Source organism: Anguilla anguilla, chromosome 5 (assembly GCF_013347855.1).
Source record: "Anguilla anguilla isolate fAngAng1 chromosome 5, fAngAng1.pri, whole genome shotgun sequence".
In the NCBI taxonomy this organism is placed as follows: domain Eukaryota; kingdom Metazoa; phylum Chordata; class Actinopteri; order Anguilliformes; family Anguillidae; genus Anguilla; species Anguilla anguilla.
The window spans coordinates 1,823,313-1,849,154 of NC_049205.1; the positions used below are offsets into that span (position 1 = coordinate 1,823,313).

The 25,842-nt window shown below is 44.3% G+C and overlaps 1 protein-coding gene across 1 annotated transcript in view; it reads left to right on the plus strand.

Moving 5' to 3' along the window:
- The first annotated feature begins 2,984 nt into the window (after positions 1–2,984).
- Positions 2,985–25,842, plus strand: part of LOC118228514 (G protein-coupled receptor kinase 5-like) — a 49,119-nt gene continuing 26,261 nt past the window's right edge. The window contains exons 1-2 of the mRNA XM_035420080.1: positions 2,985–3,382; positions 24,728–24,823. Of these exons, the coding sequence (XP_035275971.1) occupies positions 3,331–3,382; positions 24,728–24,823 (148 nt within the window). The 5' untranslated portion in view covers positions 2,985–3,330. The remainder of the gene's footprint in view (positions 3,383–24,727; positions 24,824–25,842) is intronic.

The following is a 25,842-nucleotide window of genomic DNA, read 5'->3' on the forward strand; positions in this document are numbered from 1 at the left end:
AATAAGGTACAAAACTGAGTGTGTTTTTCCACAAAATCTAATATTTCTTAAATAATTTGATAATAATAAATTAATATGTTTGGGAAAGATACACAATATCTTAATGAAACTAGAGACAGGGTGGACATATAGCGCAATCCATTTTGTATTTTGATAGTGACAGTTTTTGTCCTTTCAGCTCTGTACTCCAGGACATTGGATTTGAAATGATACACACAACGAATATGAGGTTAAAGTGCAGCGCGATCTGATGATCCATGTAGCAATTACGGCCCTTTTTAAACATATTTGCCCCACTTTAAAAAATAACTTCCACAATGATACTCACCTTTCCAACAGATGGATGATGCTACGATCCAATAAATTTCCCTTTTCATGCTGCTTGGAAAACCAAAACTGAAATCCCGTATCATTCACTTCTCTTCTACGGCCATTAGGTGGCAGTATTGTCAATATCAGAAATTCTTCATGCAAGGTTGTTGTAGCGGCTAAGGGTGGACCAACTCCATATTAATGCCCATAATTTTGGATGATATTTCGGACGTCAGGTGCCCACATACTTTTGGCCATGTAGTGTATCTATGAAATATGAGGTGTTCAATAATCTCTGTACAAAAGTACCTATGCTGTATAAACATCTATCCATAGCTGAATTGCATCTCATCGACCTGTATGGAGTTACTCGTTCAACTCAGAAGTGTGGCACTAGTGTGGTATCGTGGAGAAGCTTTAACTGCTACAACACAACTGTACACTATGTAAAACTAAGGGTGGAATAATGGTTGCTAAGTTTTTTAAAAAAAATCACACACTCATCTGAGTCGATCCACAATACTAATTAATAATGTTTTTTGTTTCTTTGTTTTTGGACCCTGAGTATCACTAATGTCTTGAACTGGATCTCTGATGAAAAACGTCTTGACCACTCAGAACACAGAGCTGTCTCCAGGCGGATTCAGAAGACCACCCTGCTGTGACACTGCAGGCCAAAGACAACGAGGAACGAGAGCAAGAAAAACACATTTCCTACACAAATCTGGCACACCTTCAATAACTCAGCCGAGTCAGAGGGTTTCACCATTAATGTCTCCAGACATGCAAAGAGCTTACACACTGTACCAGATCTGCCACACACTGACATGATACCCTTCAGCTAACAAAAGTCTTTCTCTTTTTTTTTTTTTTTCCAGATCTTACACAACATTTATGTACATATGGGTCGAGTTCAATCCGGAAACAGCCTAGTTGGCTGGCACTCCTGTAACAGGCATTAGCTATGTTGTTGGGGGGAAAATGATCAAGTTTAGATAATATCAGCCATGGAATATAGCTCAAATATAGATTTCCATACGCGCATATGCAGGTATAAATGCAGTGAATCCGCCCTTTTTACCTTTTCCCTATCAAGTAACACTGAATTGATGACTGTTTCACATACAAGATGCGTCCGTCATCTTGGTCTCATGTTGGTCGGCAGCCTGCTACTTACTATATGAAGCCACTAGGGGGTGCTGTTTCCAGCTTACAGAAACTGGTTTCCATCTGCATTGCCTCTGAATAGTACAATGGCCACACTGGGCGAATTTAAGAATGAACCAGGCATTTTGGCACCGGAACAAAGCTCCATTGTGTCAAAACAAGATAAAGGACAAAACACACATGCTTTCACAACCTTAACTGATCGAGAGATTGGCTGTAACAAAACAGTACACACGGCGTGTCCCCATGCAGGTCCAAGTCTCCAAGCTCCTGCCACAGATGGCGTATTTAAACACACAATTAGCTTGCTCGACCTGTAAGCACAGTTCAGTCGTTTCGAAGAAAGCAGACCTCACACACTCCGGGGAAAGCCACTGGCGTGGAAAGTGTTCCGTTTAATTTTCCTAAAGTGAAATACTCTGCAGTCATTGACCCAAGATATTCCGAACCAAAGGAATGTACTGCACAGGTCCAAAAAATGTCCATGCCAGCAATGACATCAATCCGCTGCCATAGGCTGGGCCTCCAGTTATGACGAGGCATTCACAGCTGTGGCACAAAGGGGTTTTTGAATGTAAGCTGCATATGCATACGGACATGCATCTTCACATTGGCCGCTGTAATAAGCATGATTTATTTATGAAATCGTGTGGGGAAAGGGCATTGGTAATTTGATAAATTTTCCATAAATTAGACACACACTTCAGCCAAAAGCATTCCGCTCTAAAAGGTTTTTGCTCATTATTTAAAATGAGATATACATTTTTGTAGTAGCCTACGCTTATTTTATCAATGTTGTTCGGCTTGGTGCTCATTGGCCGCGTCACACGCTGCTATGTTGCCTACATTTCTATTCTTGCTTCTGCGTGTTGTAGGCTATTTGCTCGGGATAGCCTACTCTATGGATACGCGTCTGCGTATAAACGCATAGCCAAACAAATAAATAGCATTATGTCCAGGGAGGCAAACAGAAATGCACTTATTAAAACGAACAAAGAATGGAGCACTTACGGCTGAGCCGTGTCGGCTCAACTGAGTCGTGCTATCCAATCATAAAATGAAATGATATTGTCTCATCTAAAAGCAAACTACGCTATTTAGCCTCTTTATGCAGCGTAAACTACAGTTTTCGGACAATGTAATTCCATGAAGTAAAGGATAGTTTTCGCTAAAATAGCCGTCCGTAAAGAAGGCTGGCTACCTGTTAGATCTGTAGGCAAAAATATCAGGTTGCGATGAAAAGTAAAAATGGACACGCGCGCGTACATGTATATATCTGTGTGTGTGTGTGTGTGTTACCTATAACAATAAGTGTTGTTCTCGGTTCCCTGAATCATTTTGTGTAGGCTAACGCTTTCAGTTCGACAAAAGAAAAAACACCCCAAATGCATACAGTTACTTAGCTAGCTATAATGTGACTCTGTTTGGATTGCATTTCTAAACAAAATATTACTGTGCTGACAGTTATTTAGAGTCGTACGCTATGTCCTCCGTGCCGTGGCTCGTGTTTATTGTGTAAATACGTTGGCTGTTAAGTGTGTGTGTAGGACTGTAAGGTTACACTGTGGTTGGAAAGTGATCCCTCCTACTCCCGTGTACTGCCCGTGTACGAGCGAGGGAGCGATCGCGGCAGGAAGGAAAGCGGAGCATTGAATGCTAACAAGGGGAGTTAATGTTCAAGCATTGGTAAAAGGTGGGGGGTTTTTTAACATCAAGCAATGGAGACGTACAATTAACCTGGTATGTGCCAGATCACAATTTACGCTGATCGTCATCATCATCGGCACAACCATCTTCATCTTTCCCGTTGAATGAAATGTATCGAGCCTGCATGGGATCCGGATACTGACAATGGAGATTGAAAATATTGTGGCCAACACTGTGCTGTTGAAAGCCAGAGAAGGTAAGCAACAACATGGGGGGGAAATGCGGGGCGACTGGAGAAACCCAAACCATAATAAAGGCTCGGTTCTCCCATCCCCGGACTGCTCATTCTACGCAGAGGTTTTCGTCGATTCTTGCTTCTTAAACAAATCTACGTCCCCAAGAGACGAATCGCAATTCCGTGCATGATATTTGTTCTCGTTGGCTAATGATTAGCTAGGTTGTATCAACAAAGGATAATAATAATAATAACCGATATGTACAAGTATGCATTACGACTTAGCTGCGTTTACATGTCAGTTTATCGGTTAAGGGTTGAAATAACAACGAGCTGTTTTATTTGTCAAAACGTGTTTATAATAGCGTAGCCTACATTCACGTTTCTTGTTATTCGTAAATTCCAACAACATGTGTAGCCTATTGAGTTATGCCATTTGGCACATAGCAAGTTAGCAGCAAAAAACCTTTAAATAACATAATCGTAGGGAATTGTTTGTTGTGCATACACAGCTTGTTATTTATCAAACGTGATATAGTGGCGTGCTATATCGGTATCATATTTTTTTCCTTGCCTTTTTTTGAGGGAAAACATGGTTACCATTTGACGCAAAATGTGAATTCCTCAGTAATATTATGATTGAAAACGGTGACTTGAACCTATGTTTTTTACGTATTGTACTAAGGTTTACATTCGGGCCTCGTGAATATTGGAGCGAGGCGAAATTGCATATGGTATACCCCAGCTTCGTGATCTTTACCTGGGGACGGGGTTCTACTGCAGCCCCAGGCTTCTGGTTCGCCGACATTCTTATGAAAACCTAGCTATCACCTGACACAAACGTTTTTCCTTTCGGAAATGGGGTGATAAGGGGGGGAAAACAGGCTTTGCGCTTGCACTTTTGTTTAAAGGTTCAAGATGCACAGTTCACATGCATCTTTGCCTGTAACCGTTAGCAACATGCAGCTGGGGGCGCTCCGCTCAGTTGTATGTCGATAAAAAAAGCAGTCCGGGATTTTGATCGTGCTCAGGAATTAAGTAGTAATTGACCAGAGAATTATGTAATCGCAGGTGAGGGTCTAAAACGGTTCCCTAACATGTAAGGTAAAATCTGCGCTAATAGAACACTTATAGCACTATCAATTCCGTTGTTCGTGCCAGGTCTCCGGCTACTGGTTTTTTTTTTTTTTTTTTGTTGGAATGGTTAAATGAAAAGGAGATGGAGACATGGGCTGAAAGTAGCCTAATCAAATACGTACTTATTTTATTGGGGTACTGTAGTTACAGTCACTAACAGTTTTCGAAGTCTTTCAATCCTGTCTTACTGGGCTAATTTTCTTCATCCACACCTCCACTTTGTTGTAGCCTAACTGCAATATTGGTTTAGTATTTGGACTACATTGTGACTCTTCTCATAGCAAATTTTGCGCGAAATCTTTTTAAAATTAATGTTTAATGTTTGCATTTCCATGTGAAAGTAAACCGCGTTTTCCACGATTATACATAATATTTGTTTACTTACTAAGACACTGTAAAGGTATGTCAGCCGATTTACAAGCTAGTTGGATCAAATTCTTTCATCTCCAAATTCCTTTACTTTTTATGTACCCTGCGGTGATGCCGAGACAGTGGGGCGCTTACTAGTTTGCTGTTTGGTGCATTATTTAGATGGAAGAAAAACACAGAAAACATAATTATAAGTACACAAGTACACTTAGCCTAATGTAACAGGCACAAAACTCAATGGTGCTCTTTGAGTTGAACGTCAGAGTATTCTTTTGCTCAAACCAAAGATGAGATGTGAATATTTGTTGGCACTGTACAACTGAACATCTTTGTGACATTTAGTTAAGACAGCCTACATCATGAAACTACCCACTCTGAAAAATTGTACAAGGGACTTGATTATAAGTCATATTGGTTAAATCATTTGTTTCGTAATCATGAACAGCGTTGATACGCACAAGATGTCTTTTTTGTCAATATAGGTCTGATGGGCTGTCTGTGTGCAACATTGCTAGTGGGTTTCATTAAATGAATAAACAGAAAACCTTCAGAGCAAGTCAGCAAGACCGTTTTTTCATAATTCTATCTCTATATGTTTGTGGCAGTTGGGGACAGGTATGTTTGGCAAATGTTTGAAATTAAGCTTAAAGCTTCTCACGAAATTAAATGTGCCACCTCGGTGCTGAAATGGGTTATGCAACTTCAGTTTAAATTTTGGTGGGGGGGGGGGGTCTGATTTGTGTGGAGTCGCTGCGTGCATCTGTACTTTGTTCGAAGTTCATCACGGTTTTGGTTCCGCTTCAGTATCTGGTCTCGCGCTCCCGATAGCGGTGCAGAGAGAGAGAGAAAGGCGGATAGCAGGGCGTGTTCTTTTCTGGGCGATGAGCGGTTGGAGGAGGGGATGTGGTTACGAACTAAAAGAGGTGTTCGCCAACCTTAGATGAGTTTTGGGCGCGGTGCGTTTTCGCACCACGCCTTGGCGCTTCCCCGCGCCCGTCCCTCACCCTCCCCTGTATCTGATAGCGCTGCGCTAGCTTTCATAGCGAAGCTTATCCCCGTGTGTGGGAGTGGAGTGCAAGCTGTTGTAATGCATGAAAAAAGTGAGATTTTGTTGTTTGCATAAACACGAAAAGAAGTCTGCTCTCAATTTCCATTTAAGGCCTCCTGACCGATCATTAAGACTCAAGCATAAATCCAACGTAGAATAGGAACTACATTTCAAAGTACACTGCATCTGTCTCAAGGGACAAAAGCAGACCACTTCGACATGCTGTTATTATGGACATGCAAAAAGACACACATGCGCAAACGCACATACACACCCACACATGCGCAAACACAATCGCACACGCACACACAAGAGCCTGCAGATAGTTTAATGTTCCCTTGAATGACTGAATAAGTATAAGAACATTTAACCAGAGAAAATGGTGTTATGCACAAAGCACACATACCCCTGTTACAAGTCTTACGACCCGGTCCAGGTCAAACTGTAACAGGGAAAAGGATAAGGAAGTGAGTGAGGAATAGGCAATGGAGACCGATGAGTAACTCTGGTCCCTATCTGCCTGTCTAATACTAACCTGGTGTGTCTAAACAGATAAACAGAGAACAGAGCGCACTCCTCACTTCCTGTAGCCCTTGTGGAAATGTCTCATACTCAAACTTTACTTAATTACATTAAAAAAGCCTTAAAACCTGGAAAATTCCTCTGTAAATATATAGTAAGCCAGTGGAAATTGGCGATTGATGGACGCAGTTCATTTCTGGTCAAATGAATGAGCGTTTGCATACCTGGATCCACTGGCACGAAGAGGCATGGATGAAAAGTGTAATTTTTTGTGTATTTGAGGAAGCTTTCCATGAGTTGAAGCTGTTAGGAAAGCTTTATGTTATATGTTTACTATGCCGATGTCCTTTTCTGCTCTTACGTCTTTTGTGTCGATGGAGGGCAGGCGAAATGCATCGTGGGTATTTGTGAGACTTCCACTGCTGTGTCGCTGTCATGGAACCGCAAAATAATTAAAATAATTTCAGAGCTGCTCATTTAATTGTCACATTTTGGTTAGCGTTCATACTGACTACAGGCAACGAATGACAGATGCTCTATAAAACTGTCCAAATTGTGCTGTAATTTGCGGGTTTTACCTAGCACTGACTGACAATTCCCCAGGGAAAGTTGGCCAACCAGATGGTTTCAATGGGTGTTACTTTGACACAGAAACACCCAGCATTCCTTTCAGTGAAGCTGTTAATGATTTCCTTTATACAGAGTGAGTTTCCAGTGTTAGGAACAGTCTGCAAACAAGTTTTTGTGGAAACATGAAATAATTGGATTGTGTCTTGAGGCCCTGTGTTTGTTCTGGTCATTGGATGTCCATTAGGTATTATTGGTGAACATTCCAGGAAGTTGCGCAAAGGCTCATGGGTAAGGCAGTCTTCCCATTTATCATTCTGCAAAATAATGTAACTTGTCGATCTTAGTCAGGGTTGTAGAGAAGACTTCCATTAGAATGTGACCCAAGAGTGCTTCCCTGACTGAATAACGGCCAAATACTAAACCGGCGCGTTGTTTTAAAGCTGACACAACGCTAATGGTAACAGAATCTCTACTTCGTCTCATGTAATTTCCTAGAAGACTTGCCTTTTACATTTGCACACATCTGTTTTGATTGATGTCTGGGGTTTGTTGGGTAAGCCAAAGTTTGTGATCTTTCTTGTGATGTAACTTGTCTGAGTGCCACACGCTGTGGGAGCGGAGGATGTCCAAGGTTAAAAAATTAGCCTTACAGCAATCACACACGCCCATTATTCTTACACACGTCCGAAGAAGAGAATAACCTGACTGCTGTCTATCTGAACCGAGAAGAGTAGACCTTTAGGCAGTAATGATCCATCACAGGGGTGAAGGTTAAATAAACAGATAGGCTATTTGGGCTGCATCCGGGCTGGAGTGTTTTTAGTGCGTCGTTGTACGGGGTCGTTTATGTTACCTGCGCCATTCTTTCGTGTGTAATCGATAGTTCATGATAACATTCAGTGCTCTGTCACTTTTTCTGCTGTCCTTCCTGGAATATGCAGCTCGGATAGTCCATTTCAGAGGAAGAAGTAATCTACTGTGCCTCTGTAGAGCACAGGCATGTTTTCTGCGGTCATCATCTATAAAACATTTTTTGCTTTGTTTCACTGTCCATGATGTTATTGCTTTTAAAAGGTTGTAATGACCCCCAGAGGGTTCTGATTGTTTGATGGAATTATAGCTTATATATACTGGGGTAGGACCCCCTTTTACCTCAAGAACAGGTGATCTTTTTCCTGTGTGTGTGTGTGTGTGTGTGTGTATGTACTGTATGTATGTATAAATGTGTAGGCTATATGCTGCCTTGACAGAAAAATGAAGGTTTTTTTTGGCGGGGGTGGGGGGAGGTGGGGTCTTTGATTGATCAGCCAATCAAATGACTTGTTGTTGGGCTCCTCCCAAACCAAGAGCAATTGCATGCATTGTGTGAAACTAATCGGTTTTAGCTCCGCTTTTACTAGATTCGTGTTTTACACTCGGACTGGGATTGGGATTCCCCTGCAACAGGAATGAGCGATTTAAATATAAACAATTACCCGACAAAAAAAATCTGCACTGCTAATCTCCTCTGATTTAAAAAAAAAAAAATGCACCGTATAATTACCACTTTATGCACACCAGATTTTATGCACTTGAAATATGCAGTTGTAGTTTGATTAAAAGTTATTAAAGCTTGTTTATGTTTTGTATTTTTATGGCGGTAAGAATGTAATCATTTCAGTTTGGAAAATAAACGTGTTTCATGTTTGCCAGCATGTCTTTTTCCCACGCAATATTCAGGTCAAATATTTTCACACTTGTACATGCATGTTGTTCAAGAGACTTCTGTGAGTTCTTTGGTGCAGATGGAAGGCGATTTTCCAATGTCAGTGAAATGTTGATTGTTTCAGGTCAATATTTCTTTGACAAAACAAACAAATCACTGAATAACTGTTTGTAAAGATTTGTAGGATCGCTTGGCACACAATCTCAAATCCATCCTAACGTCGTGCAGTTGTTTGTGGATTCTAGCAAATGACAGAAATAAACCAAATGTATACATATAAAAACTAAGATGATGGACTCAATACTTCACATGAAAAAGCCTGCTCCTGGAACACCATATGCTCGCGAATATAAACCGAAAAAGGTTTCTAGACCATGACGGAACATGTTGAAAATGTTCTCTCTGCCGATGCCGTCTCTGAGTAAACCGACTGTGTTTATTGCTTCTCCACCAGCAAGACATGAAATATCAGGAATTTCAAAACACAACTGGTATAGCGAGTTGCCCAGATGGCTGTGGGAATGTCAGTATTGTGCAACTGTGTACACTGTAGGGTAAATTCCTTCCATGAAATCTTTTTGGGTTTCGGCAGGATGTGTTTATCCAAAATGGACGCCAAATGGTCGATTCTCGCGGTGAAAGGTCCAGTGTTAATTCAACCCTCACAAAGTGCATATGAGTCCAGATGGGGCCGTATGTACTCTGTAAGAGTTGATTCAACACTTTGCATCATACTGTGCTTGTTTTACCCTTGCATGAAAACATATCGGCTTCAGTCATTGAATTGATAGCCCAGTCCTGCTACTCTTTTCCTGTCATTCTGAATTGTTCCCAGCCTTGTAATTCCGAATGGCGAATGTCATTCCTGGAGCTCCTATCGTGGTCCCATGCTGTGTTGCTGGATCATCATGTGACGAAGCAGACCAACCACGTCGGCGTGCACGTTCACACCATGGTTGATCTGGAATAAAAAAGGAATGTAATACTCCTGTTGTGTGGGGAAAGGTCCGGTTTCAGAATGTGAAAAAATATGAGGAGTCCATGTAAACCACGTCGACATCGGTGTTGACGCAGTGACAGCTGCTAAACCCTGGGGTGGGGGGGGGGGGCATGTCTGCCACATGTTGGCGTTATTATACACAAAGCAGTTTGTTTTTGAAATTATGGGTGCTGCAAAGCAAGGGGACCTGATTGGTTCACTTCCTGACCAATCACAGAGCAGTCAGTCGGGCGCACGCAGATTGTGTGGCTCATCTTGAGAAGTCAGTGTTGTGGAATGCTGAGCGATGTCAGGTGGTGGATCCATTCCAGCCCACCTGTCACTGGAGGCTTACTACAGATCTGTGTCTTACGCACCGTCATTTTACAGCGCTCTCCTGGACGCCAGATAGTTCCTGTGATTGGCTAGTTCTTTTGCCTTTCATATTTTAGCGTTTCTCATTCAGTTCTCAATTTTGTGATGCCACACAGTAGCTTGATTCGATAACTAATTTTTTTTTTTTTTTGCCCTCAGATTTAATTGATGTTTCTCAGATGACAGGTCTGCTTGTTTGACAGCGGCATTTGATTTCCTATGATTGCAGTGTCACCGGCATTTCAGGGCGGATTTCCTGTTACATTTACATTACAGGCATATTATCTAGCTATCCAGAGAAACTTGCACAACTTTTTACACAGCATTTACATTGCATTAATTTATTCAGCTGGATATATACTGAAGCAATGGTTAAGTACATTGCTCAAGGATACGACGGCAGTGTCCTACCTGCAAATCGAAACTATGACCTTTGTGACCTTTTGGTTACAAGACCAGCTCCTTACCCATTATACACCGTGGCCCGTGCTAGGTTTATGCATAAATAATAAATAATAAAGTTTAATTAAACCCGAAATAAATTAACCTCAATAAGAGGGGGTGGATCTTTGAATAGTTTATATTTCATGCCATAATTCTAACGTATTGAAATTTTTTATTCTGTGGAATCCATAATGTTGTTACTGCCAAGTTATGCATTTTCAGAACCATATGCTTTGGACTTGGGACTGATTCACACACTAAAATTAACAGCGTAAGCTGTTTTTTATATTCATGCGGCAACTTCTGTTCACGTCACGCTGCCAATGAAAGGTTGTGTATTTTTCTGTGAGTCAAGGCAATTCACCCCCCCTACCACCACCACGAAAACCACCCACAAATAAATCTAAATTTATCTTTGTGTTTTTTCTTGATTATATTCATAGGGAAAGGAATACCTTCCTTAACATCATTGATGGCTAATACTGAGGGATTCTTCTTGTCACTCGGAATGTTGTGGCGTTGCCTAGCGACACAGGCATCAGTTTTGTTTCTCAAACTGCCATTCCTGCCCGGACTACGATGGGAAACGATTCAGTGGCCAGTTTTATCACCGTACAAACCGTGACCCCTTCTCAGTTACTACAATACTGCCATGTTTCCTTTTAACCGGAGTTATATTTTAACTATTTAAATGTTACTCCTGTTTATTCTCCCCCCCATTTGGAAAGCCCAAGTTGTGTGTGTGTGTGTGTGTGTGTGTGTGTGTGTGCTCATTGCTACAGCCCCCTCTGTCAGCTGGAGAGAGAGCGTCGTAGGATTCTCCCGCCAAATTGCATGACGTCAGACTGCTAGTTCTTTTTACTGAAACAGTCGTGAGGTTGAGGAGGACATTCATTTGAGGCTAGCACAAAGCAGTCTGCAGGCACCCAAATGACCAGTGGGGGGTCTCTGATGTCTAGTGGGATGTCTTGCGGTGTAAAATTCCCCCCGTGGTGGGCAATTCTGGATTCGGTGCTGGACCGTGGGTCCCAAACCAGAACAGCGCCTTAACAGTATGAGCCACTCAGCAGCCCACTATACCAGATTTGATGTTTTTTTTATTTCTCTCCTCCAGCTTTCTATCTCTTCATCTATTCCCCCCCTCTTGTCTTTCTTTCCCTTCCTTTTTTTTCTCTCAGGTTCTCTCTTTCTCTCTTTCTCTGTCTGTCTCGCTGTCTAGTGTGTGTGTGTGTGTGTGCATGTGGTGCCCGTTGCCTCTCTCTCCCTCTCCCTCTCTCTCTCTCTCTCTCTCAGTGCGGGTCGCTCCCTCGCTTTCTCTCCCTCTCTCACCTTCTCTATCTCTCTCTCTCGGTGCGGGTCTACGTTCGCGGTGTCATGAGGCTGATTTAAGGCCCGTCGGCGGGGGTGGGTGGGGGGGGGTGACCTTTTACGCAACTTCCCAGCTTCAAACGCTGCGGCTGTCTGGCAGGACGGCCCGCGTGTGAGGGAGAGCCGGGGGGGTCCTCAGGACGGGGGGGGGGGGGCTCCTCAGGCCAGGGGGGCACCCAAACGCGCCTCTCTCTCCCCATATTTGGTGAGGCGAGGTCCCGCAGACGACAGCCCGATGGCATCGGCTTCACTTCCACCCCACGTTGGGGCCGTGGCTCCCGCGAAGAAACTCGCTCCGTCTTTTGTGTTCTTTGGACTCAGTTTGTAATGGAATTTGGTTGCTGTCATGCGCTTTTTGTTTTTTTTGGGATGCTGCTGCATAGCTGCCATAGCAGGTGTTCTAACGGCAGTTTCCATTCCCAGGGACTTGACTTTGTGTGAGTGCATTTTTGTGCAACAGTCCTCCTAAGTTATGGTGATGCTGTTTGGCCGTGAGTGTCAGTCTGAATGCGTGCTGCACAGAGGGAGTACTGATCTCATAATATACCGGTGCGTGTAGCAGCTCAGTCCCGGAGGGCGGGTCCGGGAGACGGGGATGAAATCGCCTCCGTCATTCTCTTGCCGTCTCGGTTAAAAAAGTCGGCCTGTTCGCCTCCAGCTGACTCTGGAGCGCTTCAAAGCATTCCAACCAGGTCAACGCTTCCTCAAACGGAGCTGTACGTGCATGAACCTTTTTTTTTTTTTTTTGGTACGAGAATGTGATCGTATGATAAAAAAAAATGTTTTCTTGCTCACTTGTGTGTAAAAATAGCAGCACGTGTGGATTGTGCCGAGGCTCTGCGATGCTCATGAAGTCCCTCCAGCTGTGCGGTTCGGCGACGCGTGACTCCAAGCAGCCGCTGAAATGAAGAGCTTGTGCAAGTCAGGGTGCGAACTTGTTAACGTTTTTAAAAAAAAAAAAGTGATGCGTCTTCCTCCTTTAACACCGAACGGGCGTGCGGGCTTAGCGGCTCTAGACATGTCACGTGTAAAAGGATTTAACTGAGACTGCTGGGAAATTGCGTACGGTTTTCTTATTTGTTGCGCAATGTTTGCACTTACTTTCCCACCGTTTTAATTGATCCCTAAACAATTATACTTACTCTTATATGTATGTGTGTGTGTGTGTGTGTGTGTGCGTGAGTGCGCGTGTGTATACGTATCTGTGCGCTTGTGTGTGTGTGTGTGTGTGTCCTGTTGAATTTCCTGCCTGCCATCCGTCCTGAAATGGCAGTTGAACTTGATAGCATTGAAGCGGTTCAGCAGTTCAGCGGCTGAGCTGTGGCCTGTCCCACGGTCAGGTTCAGGCCTCTTCCTGAGGGCCGGTGTCCAGCGGTTAGCGCATCGCGGCGCGTACCGTCTCTGCTCTGAGACGGAAGAACCTTTCGCCACACAGAGAAGCGACACGGACGGCGCGATCAGAATTTATCCCTGCGTCGTTTCCATCGGAAGTGTCAATTTTCGGTGTCAAGTTAGTTTCCGGTGACCTTCCCGCCCCCCCCCCCCCAGCTCTTGCACAAATTTTCCATACTGCTTCTTCGGAATTTTGGCCTGGGAACAGAAGATCGTTCAATTTCAGCGGAAGTACCATTTCGAGAGGAATACAGAACGCATAAATTTCAGTACGCAGAACTATCTGATTTTGACTTCTGGACAAAGTTGGGTGCAGCTCTTTATTATTCAGAACTGCACCTTTTCCTATAGCCTACTCCTGTAGTACTAAATTACACTCACATGTACTTTAATAAAGCACCCGTAAGTCACTGAAATAGTTATTTGAGTGAGTTCATCTCAGGACAGCGCTCATCTCTGCGATGTTCAGCCCGTTTTCTCGTACATCAGGTCGCTCTGATTCAGCTGCTGGAGCGTCATTAGCGGTGTTGACTGTGGGTGTGCCGTGCTGCATTAAACTGGCTGAATCACATCGTAACGCGCTGCATTAAACTGGCTGAATCACATCGTAACGCGCTGCATTAAACTGGCTGAATCACATCGTAACGCGCTGCATTAAACTGGCTGAATCACATCGTAACGCGCTGCATTAAACTGACTGAATCACATCGTAACGCGCTGCATTAAACTGCCTGAATCACATCGTAACGCGCTGCATTAAACTGCCTGAATCACATCGTAACGCGCTGCATTAAACTGGCTGAATCACATCGTAACGCGCTGCATTAAACTGGCTGAATCACATCGTAACGCGCTGCATTAAACGGACTGAATCACATCGTAACGCGCTGCATTAAACGGACTGAATCACATCGTAACGCGCTGCATTAAACTGGCTGAATCACATCGTAACGCGCTGCATTAAACTGGCTGAATCACATCGTAACGCGCTGCATTAAACTGGCTGAATCACATCGTAACGCGCTGCATTAAACTGACTGAATCACATCGTAACGCGCTGCATTAAACTGCCTGAATCACATCGTAACGCGCTGCATTAAACTGCCTGAATCACATCGTAACGCGCTGCATTAAACTGGCTGAATCACATCGTAACGCGCTGCATTAAACTGGCTGAATCACATCGTAACGCGCTGCATTAAACTGGCTGAATCACATCGTAACGCGCTGCATTAAACTGACTGAATCACATCGTAACGCGCTGCATTAAACTGCCTGAATCACATCGTAACGCTGCATTAAACTGCCTGAATCACATCGTAACGCGCTGCATTAAACGGACTGAATCACATCGTAACGCGCTGCATTAAACTGGCTGAATCACATCGTAACGCGCTGCATTAAACTGGCTGAATCACATCGTAACGCGCTGCATTAAACTGACTGAATCACATCGTAACGCGCTGCATTAAACTGGCTGAATCACATCGTAACGCGCTGCATTAAACTGACTGAATCACATCGTAACGCGCTGCATTAAACTGGCTGAATCACATCGTAACGCGCTGCATTAAACTGGCTGAATCACATCGTAACGCGCTGCATTAAACTGACTGAATCACATCGTAACGTGCTGCATTAAACTGGCTGAATCACATCGTAACGCGCTGCATTAAACTGGCTGAATCACATCGTAACGCGCTGCATTAAACTGGCTGAATCACATCGTAACGCGCTGCATTAAACTGGCTGAATCACATCGTAACGCGCTGCATTAAACTGGCTGAATCACATCGTAACGCGCTGCATTAAACTGGCTGAATCACATCGTAACGCGCTGCATTAAACTGGCTGAATCACATCGTAACGCGCTGCATTAAACTGACTGAATCACATCGTAACGCGCTGCATTAAACTGACTGAATCACATCGTAACGCGCTGCATTAAACTGACTGAATCACATCGTAACGTGCTGCATTAAACTGACTGAATCACATCGTAACGCGCTGCATTAAACTGACTGAATCACATCGTAACGTGCTGCATTAAACTGACTGAATCACATCGTAACGCGCTGCATTAAACTGGCTGAATCACATCGTAACGCGCTGCATTAAACTGACTGAATCACATCGTAACGCGCTGCATTAAACTGACTGAATCACATCGTAACGCGCTGCATTAAACTGACTGAATCACATCGTAACGCGCTGCATTAAACTGGCTGAATCACATCGTAACGCGCTGCATTAAACTGACTGAATCACATCGTAACGCGCTGCATTAAACTGACTGAATCACATCGTAACGCGCTGCATTAAACTGGCTGAATCACATCGTAACGTGCTGCATTAAACTGACTGAATCACATCGTAACGCGCTGCATTAAACTGACTGAATCACATCGTAACGCGCTGCATTAAACTGACTGAATCACATCGTAACGTGCTGCATTAAACTGACTGAATCACATCGTAACGCGCTGCATTAAACTGACTGAATCACATCGTAACGTGCTGCATTAAACTGACTGAATCACATCGTAACGCGCTGCATTAAACTGGCTGAATCACATCGTAACGCGCTGCATTAAACTGACTGAATCACATCGTAACGCGCTGCATTAAACTGACTGAATCACATCGTAACGCGCTGCATTAAACTGACTGAATCACATCGTAACGCGCTGCATTAAACTGGCTGAATCACATCGTAACGCGCTGCATTAAACTGACTGAATCACATCGTAACGCGCTGCATTAAACTGACTGAATCACATCGTAACGCGCTGCATTAAACTGACTGAATCACATCGTAACGCGCTGCATTAAACTGGCTGAATCACATCGTAACGCGCTGCATTAAACTGGCTGAATCACATCGTAACGCGCTGCATTAAACTGGCTGAATCACATCGTAACGTGCTGCATTAAACTGGCTGAATCACATCGTAACGCGCTGCATTAAACTGGCTGAATCACATCGTAACGCGCTGCATTAAACTGGCTGAATCACATCGTAACGCGCTGCATTAAACTGGCTGAATCACATCGTAACGCGCTGCATTAAACTGACTGAATCACATCGTAACGTGCTGCATTAAACTGACTGAATCACATCGTAACGCGCTGCATTAAACTGGCTGAATCACATCGTAACGCGCTGCATTAAACTGACTGAATCACATCGTAACGCGCTGCATTAAACTGACTGAATCACATCGTAACGCGCTGCATTAAACTGACTGAATCACATCGTAACGCGCTGCATTAAACTGGCTGAATCACATCGTAACGCGCTGCATTAAACTGACTGAATCACATCGTAACGCGCTGCATTAAACTGGCTGAATCACATCGTAACGCGCTGCATTAAACTGGCTGAATCACATCGTAACGCGCTGCATTAAACTGGCTGAATCACATCGTAACGCGCTGCATTAAACTGACTGAATCACATCGTAACGCGCTGCATTAAACTGACTGAATCACATCGTAACGCGCTGCATTAAACTGACTGAATCACATCGTAACGCGCTGCATTAAACTGGCTGAATCACATCGTAACGCGCTGCATTAAACTGGCTGAATCACATCGTAACGCGCTGCATTAAACTGGCTGAATCACATCGTAACGCGCTGCATTAAACGGACTGAATCACATCGTAACGCGCTGCATTAAACTGGCTGAATCACATCGTAACGCGCTGCATTAAACGGACTGAATCACATCGTAACGCGCTGCATTAAACTGGCTGAATCACATCGTAACGCGCTGCATTAAACTGGCTGAATCACATCGTAACGCGCTGCATTAAACTGGCTGAATCACATCGTAACGCGCTGCATTAAACTGGCTGAATCACATCGTAACGCGCTGCATTAAACTGCCTGAATCACATCGTAACGCGCTGCATTAAACTGGCTGAATCACATCGTAACGCGCTGCATTAAACGGACTGAATCACATCGTAACGCGCTGCATTAAACGGACTGAATCACATCGTAACGCGCTGCATTAAACGGACTGAATCACATCGTAACGTGCTGCATTAAACTGGCTGAATCACATCGTAACGCGCTGCATTAAACGGACTGAATCACATCGTAACGCGCTGCATTTCGCCCCGGGCACAGCACCGCTCTCAGGTTTTAATTGTTAGGATCGACGGCGATAAAGTGACGTTTTACGAAGACGCCGTTTTATATTTTTTTACGCGGAGTGGATGTGCCGAACGCCGGTGCGTAACCGTAGCGACAGATTGAGCCCAGCGGTGCGAGATTCGCCCCCGTCCCGATCACCTGACCCCGTCCTGATCACCTGACCCCGTTCTGATCACCTGACCCCGTCCTGATCACCTGACCCCGTCCTGATCACCTGACCCCGCTCCTGATCACCTGACCCTGCTCCTGATCACCTGACCCCGTCCTGATCACCTGACCCCGTCCTGATCACCTGACCCCGTCCTGATCACCTGACCCCGTCCCGATCACCTGACCCCGTTCCTGATCACCTGACCCCGTCCCGATCACCTGACCCCGTTCCTGATCACCTGACCCCGTTCCTCACGCTTGTCCCGCGTGGAGGGACGGGGCGGGACTTCCTGTGCGCGTTAGAGAAGCGTCAGGACTGGTCAGGGCTCACTAAAGGCCTTCACAGTGAATGTGGCTGTGCGTGCAAAACTCCCTCACCTGACACATTAATTTGCTTCTGCTGGACTTTTAAATATTTACTGAGGCAAACAGGTAAAAAAAAAAAAAGCATCTTCAGCGCAGGTCTCGGGACGGTTACGCTCTCCAGACTTTTACTGAATGAAGCTGTGTTCCTCTTCAGCTTTGCATCTTGTGCATTTCATTCTTCCTCGTTAATGGTTCTCCAGTTACCTCCATCTCTCCGCCAATTAAATCTTTGCTCCCAATCTTTCAGGGCCAATTAAATAAATTGGTAGATTAAATGAACTTGGGCAGGAAGCGGCTCCACGAAGCACATCCTGTCCACTAGCAAGGTTATAAAATGCTTTCAAAGTCCAGCCATGTTTTCTTTCTCCGTTATTTTCAATTTTGTTTGCGTTTCCCTGTGACCAATCGCACAGCTGTGTTTTGACATGATTGCAAGTGAAAACAACTGCTGAGACAAACTAAGATAATAGTTCCCTTGTAATAGGCTCCTCTCTCCATTTGAGAAATTTTAATATACAATGATAGACAGTCAGTAAATTTCATACAAAATCCTTTTTTTTTTTGCCACGCTTTTTATAGGATTAGTTAAAGGCATTGCGTGTGGTCGGTTTGGCACATTGAATACAGGTGCTTGGCATTGTTGCTGTGCTACTTTGGTTGACCTGCCTGAGACTGAAAGATGGTGGATGCCTTTTGGTTGGTGTTCTGGGAAGGGTCCTGCCGTGAAAGCGCTTGGGTATGTCTAATGAAGCTCCTTCACTGCAGCATTCTAAACAGAATGGTCATGTGACAGTCTGGCTTTCTGAGAGCTGGTTCACCAGCGGTTCCTCCGGTTAATTAGGCCCCTGTAGCCGGTGGCTGGGTGTCCTCACACCATGTGACCGTTGTTGCTTCCTGTGATTTCCAGGAACTGGTGCGTGGGCGTGGGACGGACCGGGGGGGATTGGGGGTGTGGCTGGATTTCGGAGGATGCTGGGAAATTACGAATTAAATGGGAGTGTGAGCAGGAGGGTGACCTTGCCTTTGACCCCGGGGGGGTGGGGGGGGGGGGGGGGGGGGGGGGGGGGGGTGGGGGTGACCGATCGGGGACCACGTTGGGATTGAGAGGCTAATTTTATAAACCGCGTGGTCTTCCTGGGATTGAAAACAAACAAAAAAAAGGGCAGGTGCTCTGGGTCAATCTGATTATCTTCAAAAACATTATTTTTTTTTTTTTTGCATTGCTACTTGCCTGTGAATTAGCCACTTTAGCCCCTTTACTGACCAGGCACAGGCAGAACAGGAGCATTCAAAATAAATAAAAAACAACAAGTAAGGCTGTTTTGTGGAAGAGACCAAATACTTTCAAAATGGCTTTAGATATAATTCATGTCTTTACGTTATTTATCTTTTTATGAAGAACTAGGCCTGCCTGGCAGGCAGGCAGATCATTGGTAAAATCACATACTCCCCAAATCAACCGTTGAAGTAAAGTAAGATTGTGTTTGTTCAGTTGCATATCCTGGAATATCCAGGAATATACATTAGTGGTGTTCTCGGATGGATAGGCTACCCAAAATCTTCCAGAGACCTGCCAGAAAAAAAGTTTAAGCATTGGGAATTTTTTTAAATTTAATGCAAGTGTCTTGGATGACAAAAATATGTTGCAGTGAACATATTTTCAAAAATAATATTTAATTTCTTTTTAATTGAATGTCCCATGTAGCGTGGGTTTCCGTATTGTAGAACTATGTGGTTCTTGAGATTAAGACCAAAGACTCGGTCATAAAAATTAATCTTAGGAGGATATTGCTTGCTCAGCTGACTTTTTTTTTGTCACAACTCTGGCAAATGAACAAAAGACGATATTATCCTCTCCGCCAAGCGGAGCGGGAGGCTTTGGAACGTCGTTGGGGAAGTGAGGCAACGTGAGAACCTGCTCGCTGTGGGTGAGCGAGCGTGCGGCGCTTTCATTCTACGCGGGTGCTTCCGCTGACCTCTCCCACAGCCGACGGTAAAAAAAAGAGTAAAAAAGACAGGTCAAACGGGTCTGACTGGAGATTGGTCCTGATGGTGCTGCTTCAATGTCAGCATTATTGTCTTGGAAATATTTGCGTAGCTGGTCCCTGCATTCTCGTGTGATCTTCCGATAATGCTGTCAATATCCGCCATCCCTTGGGGACCTCCCCCTGAGTGCTTTCCTGGACACACAAATAAAATAAATCTGTGCTTTCAAACTCCACATAAAGCTTTGATGTGCTTGGCACTACTTCTGAGCATCAGTTTCAGCTGTAGCCTTGTGTTCACCAGTTTCTTAATCCTGATAATATGCCACTGGCTTTTTAATTTTGTTTTGAGGCATTAGTACTTTTAGATCCTCTAACTTTGCGGCTTACAGATTTTGTTTTGTCCTCAGAACATCTGCAAGACCAAAAAAAAAAAAAAAAAAAATCAAATAAAGCAAGGCATAGTAATAACACGATTCCCAGAATGCTAAGGTTAAACCAGGTGTCCTACACTTTTCGAATAGCAAACGTAACAGAATCCCACTTTAACGAGATGCACAACCTCTCTCCACACGTAGGCCATAACATATGATGTCCGTATACGCCCCAGCAGGGTAAGAGTAATTCTCCATGATCCGGCGGTTACAGAAAAGCATTTGTTTCTGAACGGCTCCCCGTGCCGGGAGAAGTTTCCATGCCGCGCATTTGCGTACATTAAGGGTAATTTGGAGTCATTTTATGGCGGAGGTGTGAATGCGGGGACTGTTTACGCTGCCATGTCGTAAATTGCTCAGGTACCGTGGAACCGTTTCGGGGGCCCTGCTGCGCGAGCTTTCCTTCTTCTTTCTCCATTTCCTGTGTGGCGGATTTCTTCGCAACCACGATCTCCGCGTGAGATTACGCGCGAGACCCGTCACGTCGGCACTGACAACGTTCCATCGGGGTTTTTTTAAACCCTCCCAATCCTGAAAGTCTACCTGTATATTTTTATAAAAAATCAGCGTGAAGCAACTCGCTATTTATTACAGTGACGCAGAATACAGCGTCTTACGCCGGGCACCCACCGCACGCGTATCGGCCGCGAGCGCACTACGCGCGTATTACGCGCGTAACTGAAGCGTAGTTGAAGTACTGTTATTACAACGGCAGCGGGCGACGTCGTCTCCACCAGATGCGAACGCGTCGCGTACCGGCTGCGAAGCTCGCGCGACACAAGCGAACTGAAGCGTAGTTTTTCGCTTCTGTTCTATTTTTTCGGCTTGTCGCGCGTCACGTTGGCCTGTTTATACACAGAAATATGCTCTAAAAATATTACTGGGGGTGTGTCCCTAGTTACCTCCCAGATATTTTTAAGCAGCTAAAAAAAATACAAGCCTTTTCGTTTTGTAAAAATAAATAAATAACTGGAACCTGGGGGAAAGGCAAACTTAGTTTCGCTGTCTTATTTTGCGGAGGGGGTGGGGTAAATTTGAAAATACACCACAGAAAGACGTAGGCTATTGAGTGACGTAGAAGGGAATGCACCGAGCAGCGGTTTGTTAGCTCGAGTATTGGAAGATAGTTTTTAACCAACCATTGCTCAGCCTATTTGACTTCTCCGATGTCTTCGTTCGCCGTGCTTTCAAAAAGGGCTTGTTAATAAAAATCAGATAATCCACAGAGCTTTAAAAAAATCTGATTATTTAGTGGTCTTGCCGATGAAAATGCACCTATTTTATAAATGAAGTTGTAAGCAAGCCTTTATTGCACTTGTACTTCAAAGCTTCCGGTGTTCATGGCGTTGTGGTGTTCATATCCCTTCAAGATTAAAACTGTTACTGACTTTTTCATGATTAGCTGATTTTACTAAATCTGATCCTATAAATGTTTTGACGTGAATGGCAAGACAACACGGGAATTCCCAATGGTTGATTACGGATTATTTATTATTATTATGATCATTACATATTCTTCATGAAATTGGCACGCTTGTTAACCAAGCAAATAAATTAATACAGTTTGAGATTGATTGTTATGCAGGCTACGTTGCGATTTAAGTTTATGGTACTTCTTGAAAGCGTTTACTTTCTCACGTAGGCTATTTACGAGTTAACGAAATATTACCAAATTAACAAACTGAAAAAGGTCTCTCACCAAAGTATTCACTTAACCCATAATCAACAGTCGTGAACAAACGTGAAATACACGATGTAAAAGCCCACTGCAGACTGCGAGAGCTACTAGGAATATATAGCTTTTACGCAAGCCTTTGCGCGACACAAACGGAACCAGTGGAGACACCCTATGCGTCGCGCCGTGCTGCTTCGCCCTGCTGTTTACGCGACGCATACGCGACGCGTGCGGTGGGTGCCCGGCGTTACAGGACTGCGCGGTTGCGCATTAGGGAACCGCGGCAACGTTTTTACAGCCGCAGCGCAAAAAAAGTTTTTGACGCTGTGCATACATGTGTTTATAGGCATAATAATTTGTAGGAGTGATTCAGGAAACCCACCATCCTTCTATAGCTCTCTATAAATGAGGCTGGTGATACTGAATGAACTGGAATATCCTGACCTAAAGTTGTTTGTATTTCCCCAAGTTGAGTTTTTCCCCCTAAAAATGGCTTCCCTGTTTTTCAAATTATTTGGCCATGTTTTTAAATATGCACTTGCTGCTTTAATGTTTTTTTAAATGTCTTGGCTGTTGTTGTCGTACTGCTCAGCCAGCTCAAAAGCACAGTCAGAAACTGTATTAAGATCTCACTGCTCAAAGATGCCACTTATTTTAATTTCTCTGATAAAATATTTCTGCTCCCTGAAAGGTTGACTGCAGTGGGTGGCACACAAGTGATCTGTTTATTTATTCTCTGTCTATTGTTTTTAAGAGAGAGGTTTGGTTACAATGTGTTGTCTGTATTGGGCAAGGAAATTAGATCTGGGCCTTATTAACAAAATACTGTTCTGCTGCCCTTGTCACAAAGACAGGGGGTAATGTGTTCTACACCAGGAGATTTTTTTTGGCTTCACCCTTTGAAGAGTAGGTTTTTGGAATGCCTTTTCAAAATTCTACGTCAGTGTTTTAGAGCTCCATTGCCTTCAGTTACCCGCAGTGATTGTTACATCAGCATTAGAATATTTATTCACGAACATTCTAATCACATATTTTTTTATCTTACGCCATAAATGGTTAAGTTACTGCTTTCCTGGTGAGAGTAGGAAGGCTTGGTTGGGTGTGATGCGAAACCTGTACTGTGACTAATAATTCATTATCATTAGCGAATGAGAACATAAATAACTGGTGTGAAGAACACGATCACATAAGAGCGAGAGTTTCAGATCTCCTTTTCGCTCTGCTATATTTGGTGGCGCGTGCAGAGAGTTGTAAATTCTCACATGAATTGTCAAGAGCCTTGTTTGAAGAGAAAGTCAGAAAAAGCAGAAAAAGTTGTCTTTGACATTCAAGCAATAACTAAAAATTCAAACAGTCACTGGGCATAGAACTGAAACATTTTGCTGATCAATAAATTAGCCCTTTCTATATCACCCCCTTTTTTAAACCAAAGACTGATTGGCTGAAAATTTTACCATTAGAAAAACTGATTGAATGCAAATAAATGCACTCCAGCTAAAATACGGTTTGGTGCAACTTATTTTGTTATTGTTCATTTTTTTTCAGTACAGTAAACATTTGTAAGAGTTAATATGCACTTTGAGCTGGACACTGGAAAGGTGATATGTTTGTGATGTCTGTAGTACAGTGGTGTTCAGTCTTATCCCAAAAGGGCCAGTGAGGGTACAGGCTTTTGTTTTCGCCCAGACACCTGATTCTGCTTATCAATTAATCATGGTCTTCAATCAAGACCTTGATAAGTGGACTGAGGTATCTTCTAGTGGTGGGCTAAAACAAAAACCCTGGATACCCCTGTACTAGAAAATTCCAGGAATCAGGTCAGGGAAGGGTGGGGGGAGTAGCTGTTGGTCTGATGACCTCTTTTGGGGCCGACTGATGCTGTCCTGACCCCGTTCAGCAGAAGGTGCTGTCTGGCCCTCTAGGCAAATACTTCAGATTTTTCTGCTTCAATAGAGTCACAAGTAAGGGGAGTTACTGGAGCCAGGCTACCTCCCTCCCTCCCCCCCCACACACACACACATATGCACACACACACACACACATATGCACACACACACATACGCACGCACACACGCACACACATACGCGCACACACACACACACACACATACACATACGCGCACACACACACACACGCACACACAGATGGCCCCAGCTTGGCCTTTGCTGTGGCCCTGAGGTCAGCTGTGAAATTGGGGTTATCGCTGACATCGGGGGCTGGTGACCTGCGGCGGCGTTCAGTTCATCGGGCATTTTTTCGGGGTGACCGTGGCCTGGTTGGCGATGAGTTGTTATTCTGTTGCTCTCTAACAAAATGAACTGGGAAACAAGGACAGCGGATGGTGGTTTAAAACATGAAGCGTGAAAACATTTTTAAAAAATTATGATCAAATATTTTTATTTGTTCATTTTTCTTCAAAGCATATGTAACATATTAATGCCTGCATTTCTCATTAAGAATGCAGGAGAGTAATTTAGGGATGTGTTAATGGACTGGAAGGTAATGTATGGACATGATAATAGACTGGAGAGTAATGTAGGGATATGATTATAGGTTGGAATACCCCTCTGATACAATGCATGCCATTAGAGTATTATTGCAGAATGTCCTTCAGGTGTAATGGATGCTATTTGAGGACGATGCCCTTATGCCCGTGGCTGACTCCGCCCCTTCTCCCCGCAGGTGGAGGTGGGAAGAGGAATGGGCGGAGTAAGAAATGGAAGGAGATGCTGAAGCTGCCGCACATCAGCGTGTGTGAAGACCTGAGGAGGACAATCGGTAAGGAGGGGGGAGGAGGGGGGTGGTAGGGTAAGGGGGGGGGGGGGGGTGGGGGGGGGTGATGGACAGAGGAGGCGACTTTGGTACATGTCTGGGGAAGATGTATTCTTACAGGACACCATGGAAGTTTATGAGTGTGTGTGTGTATGTGTGTATGTGTGTGTATGTATATGAGTGAGTGTGTGTGTGTATGTATATGAGTGAGTGTGAGTGTGTGTGTGTATGTGTGTGTATGTATATGAGTGAGTGTGAGTGTGAGTGTGAGTGTGAGTGTGTGTGTATGTATATGAGTGAGTGTGAGTGTGTGTGTGTGTGTGTGTGTATGTGTATGTGTGTGTATGTATATGAGTGTGTGTGTGTGTGTGTGTGTGAGTGTGAGTGTGAGTGTGAGTGTGAGTGTGAGTGTGAGTGTGAGTGTGAGTGTGAGTGTGAGTGTGAGTGTGTGTGTGTGTGTGTGTGTGCGTATGTATATGAGTGAGTGTGTGTGTGTGTGTGTGTGTGTGTGTGTGTGTGTGTGAGTGTGAGTGTGAGTGTGAGTGTGAGTGTGAGTGTGAGTGTGAGTGTGAGTGTGAGTGTGAGTGTGTGTGTGTGTGTGTGTGCGTATGTATATGAGTGAGTGTGAGTGTGTGTGTGTGTGAGTGTGAGTGTGCGTGTGTGTGTGTGCGTGCGTGCGTATGAGTGCGTCCCTGTTTTGGGAGTGGTGTGTGTGTTTCGCTCAGAGATACAGGTTCTGTGGTTCTGTGGTTCTGTGGTTCTGTGGTTCTGTGGTTCTGTGGCAGGGCAGGTGAGGCTGCGGGACTCCGAGTCTCACACAGAGGTCATGAACTCCCATCACGGGAGGACAGCCCGGCTGGATCAGGGGCTGGATGACATCACTGCAGCGCTGGGCGAACGTGGGGCTTCAGCAGGGAGCCTTGTTTTTAGCTCAGAGCTCAGAGAGAGAGAGAGAGAGAGAGAGAGGGAGAGAAAACCCGGCGGCTGAAGTGGGATTTTTCCAGAACCCCTGGCTGAGGTCACGA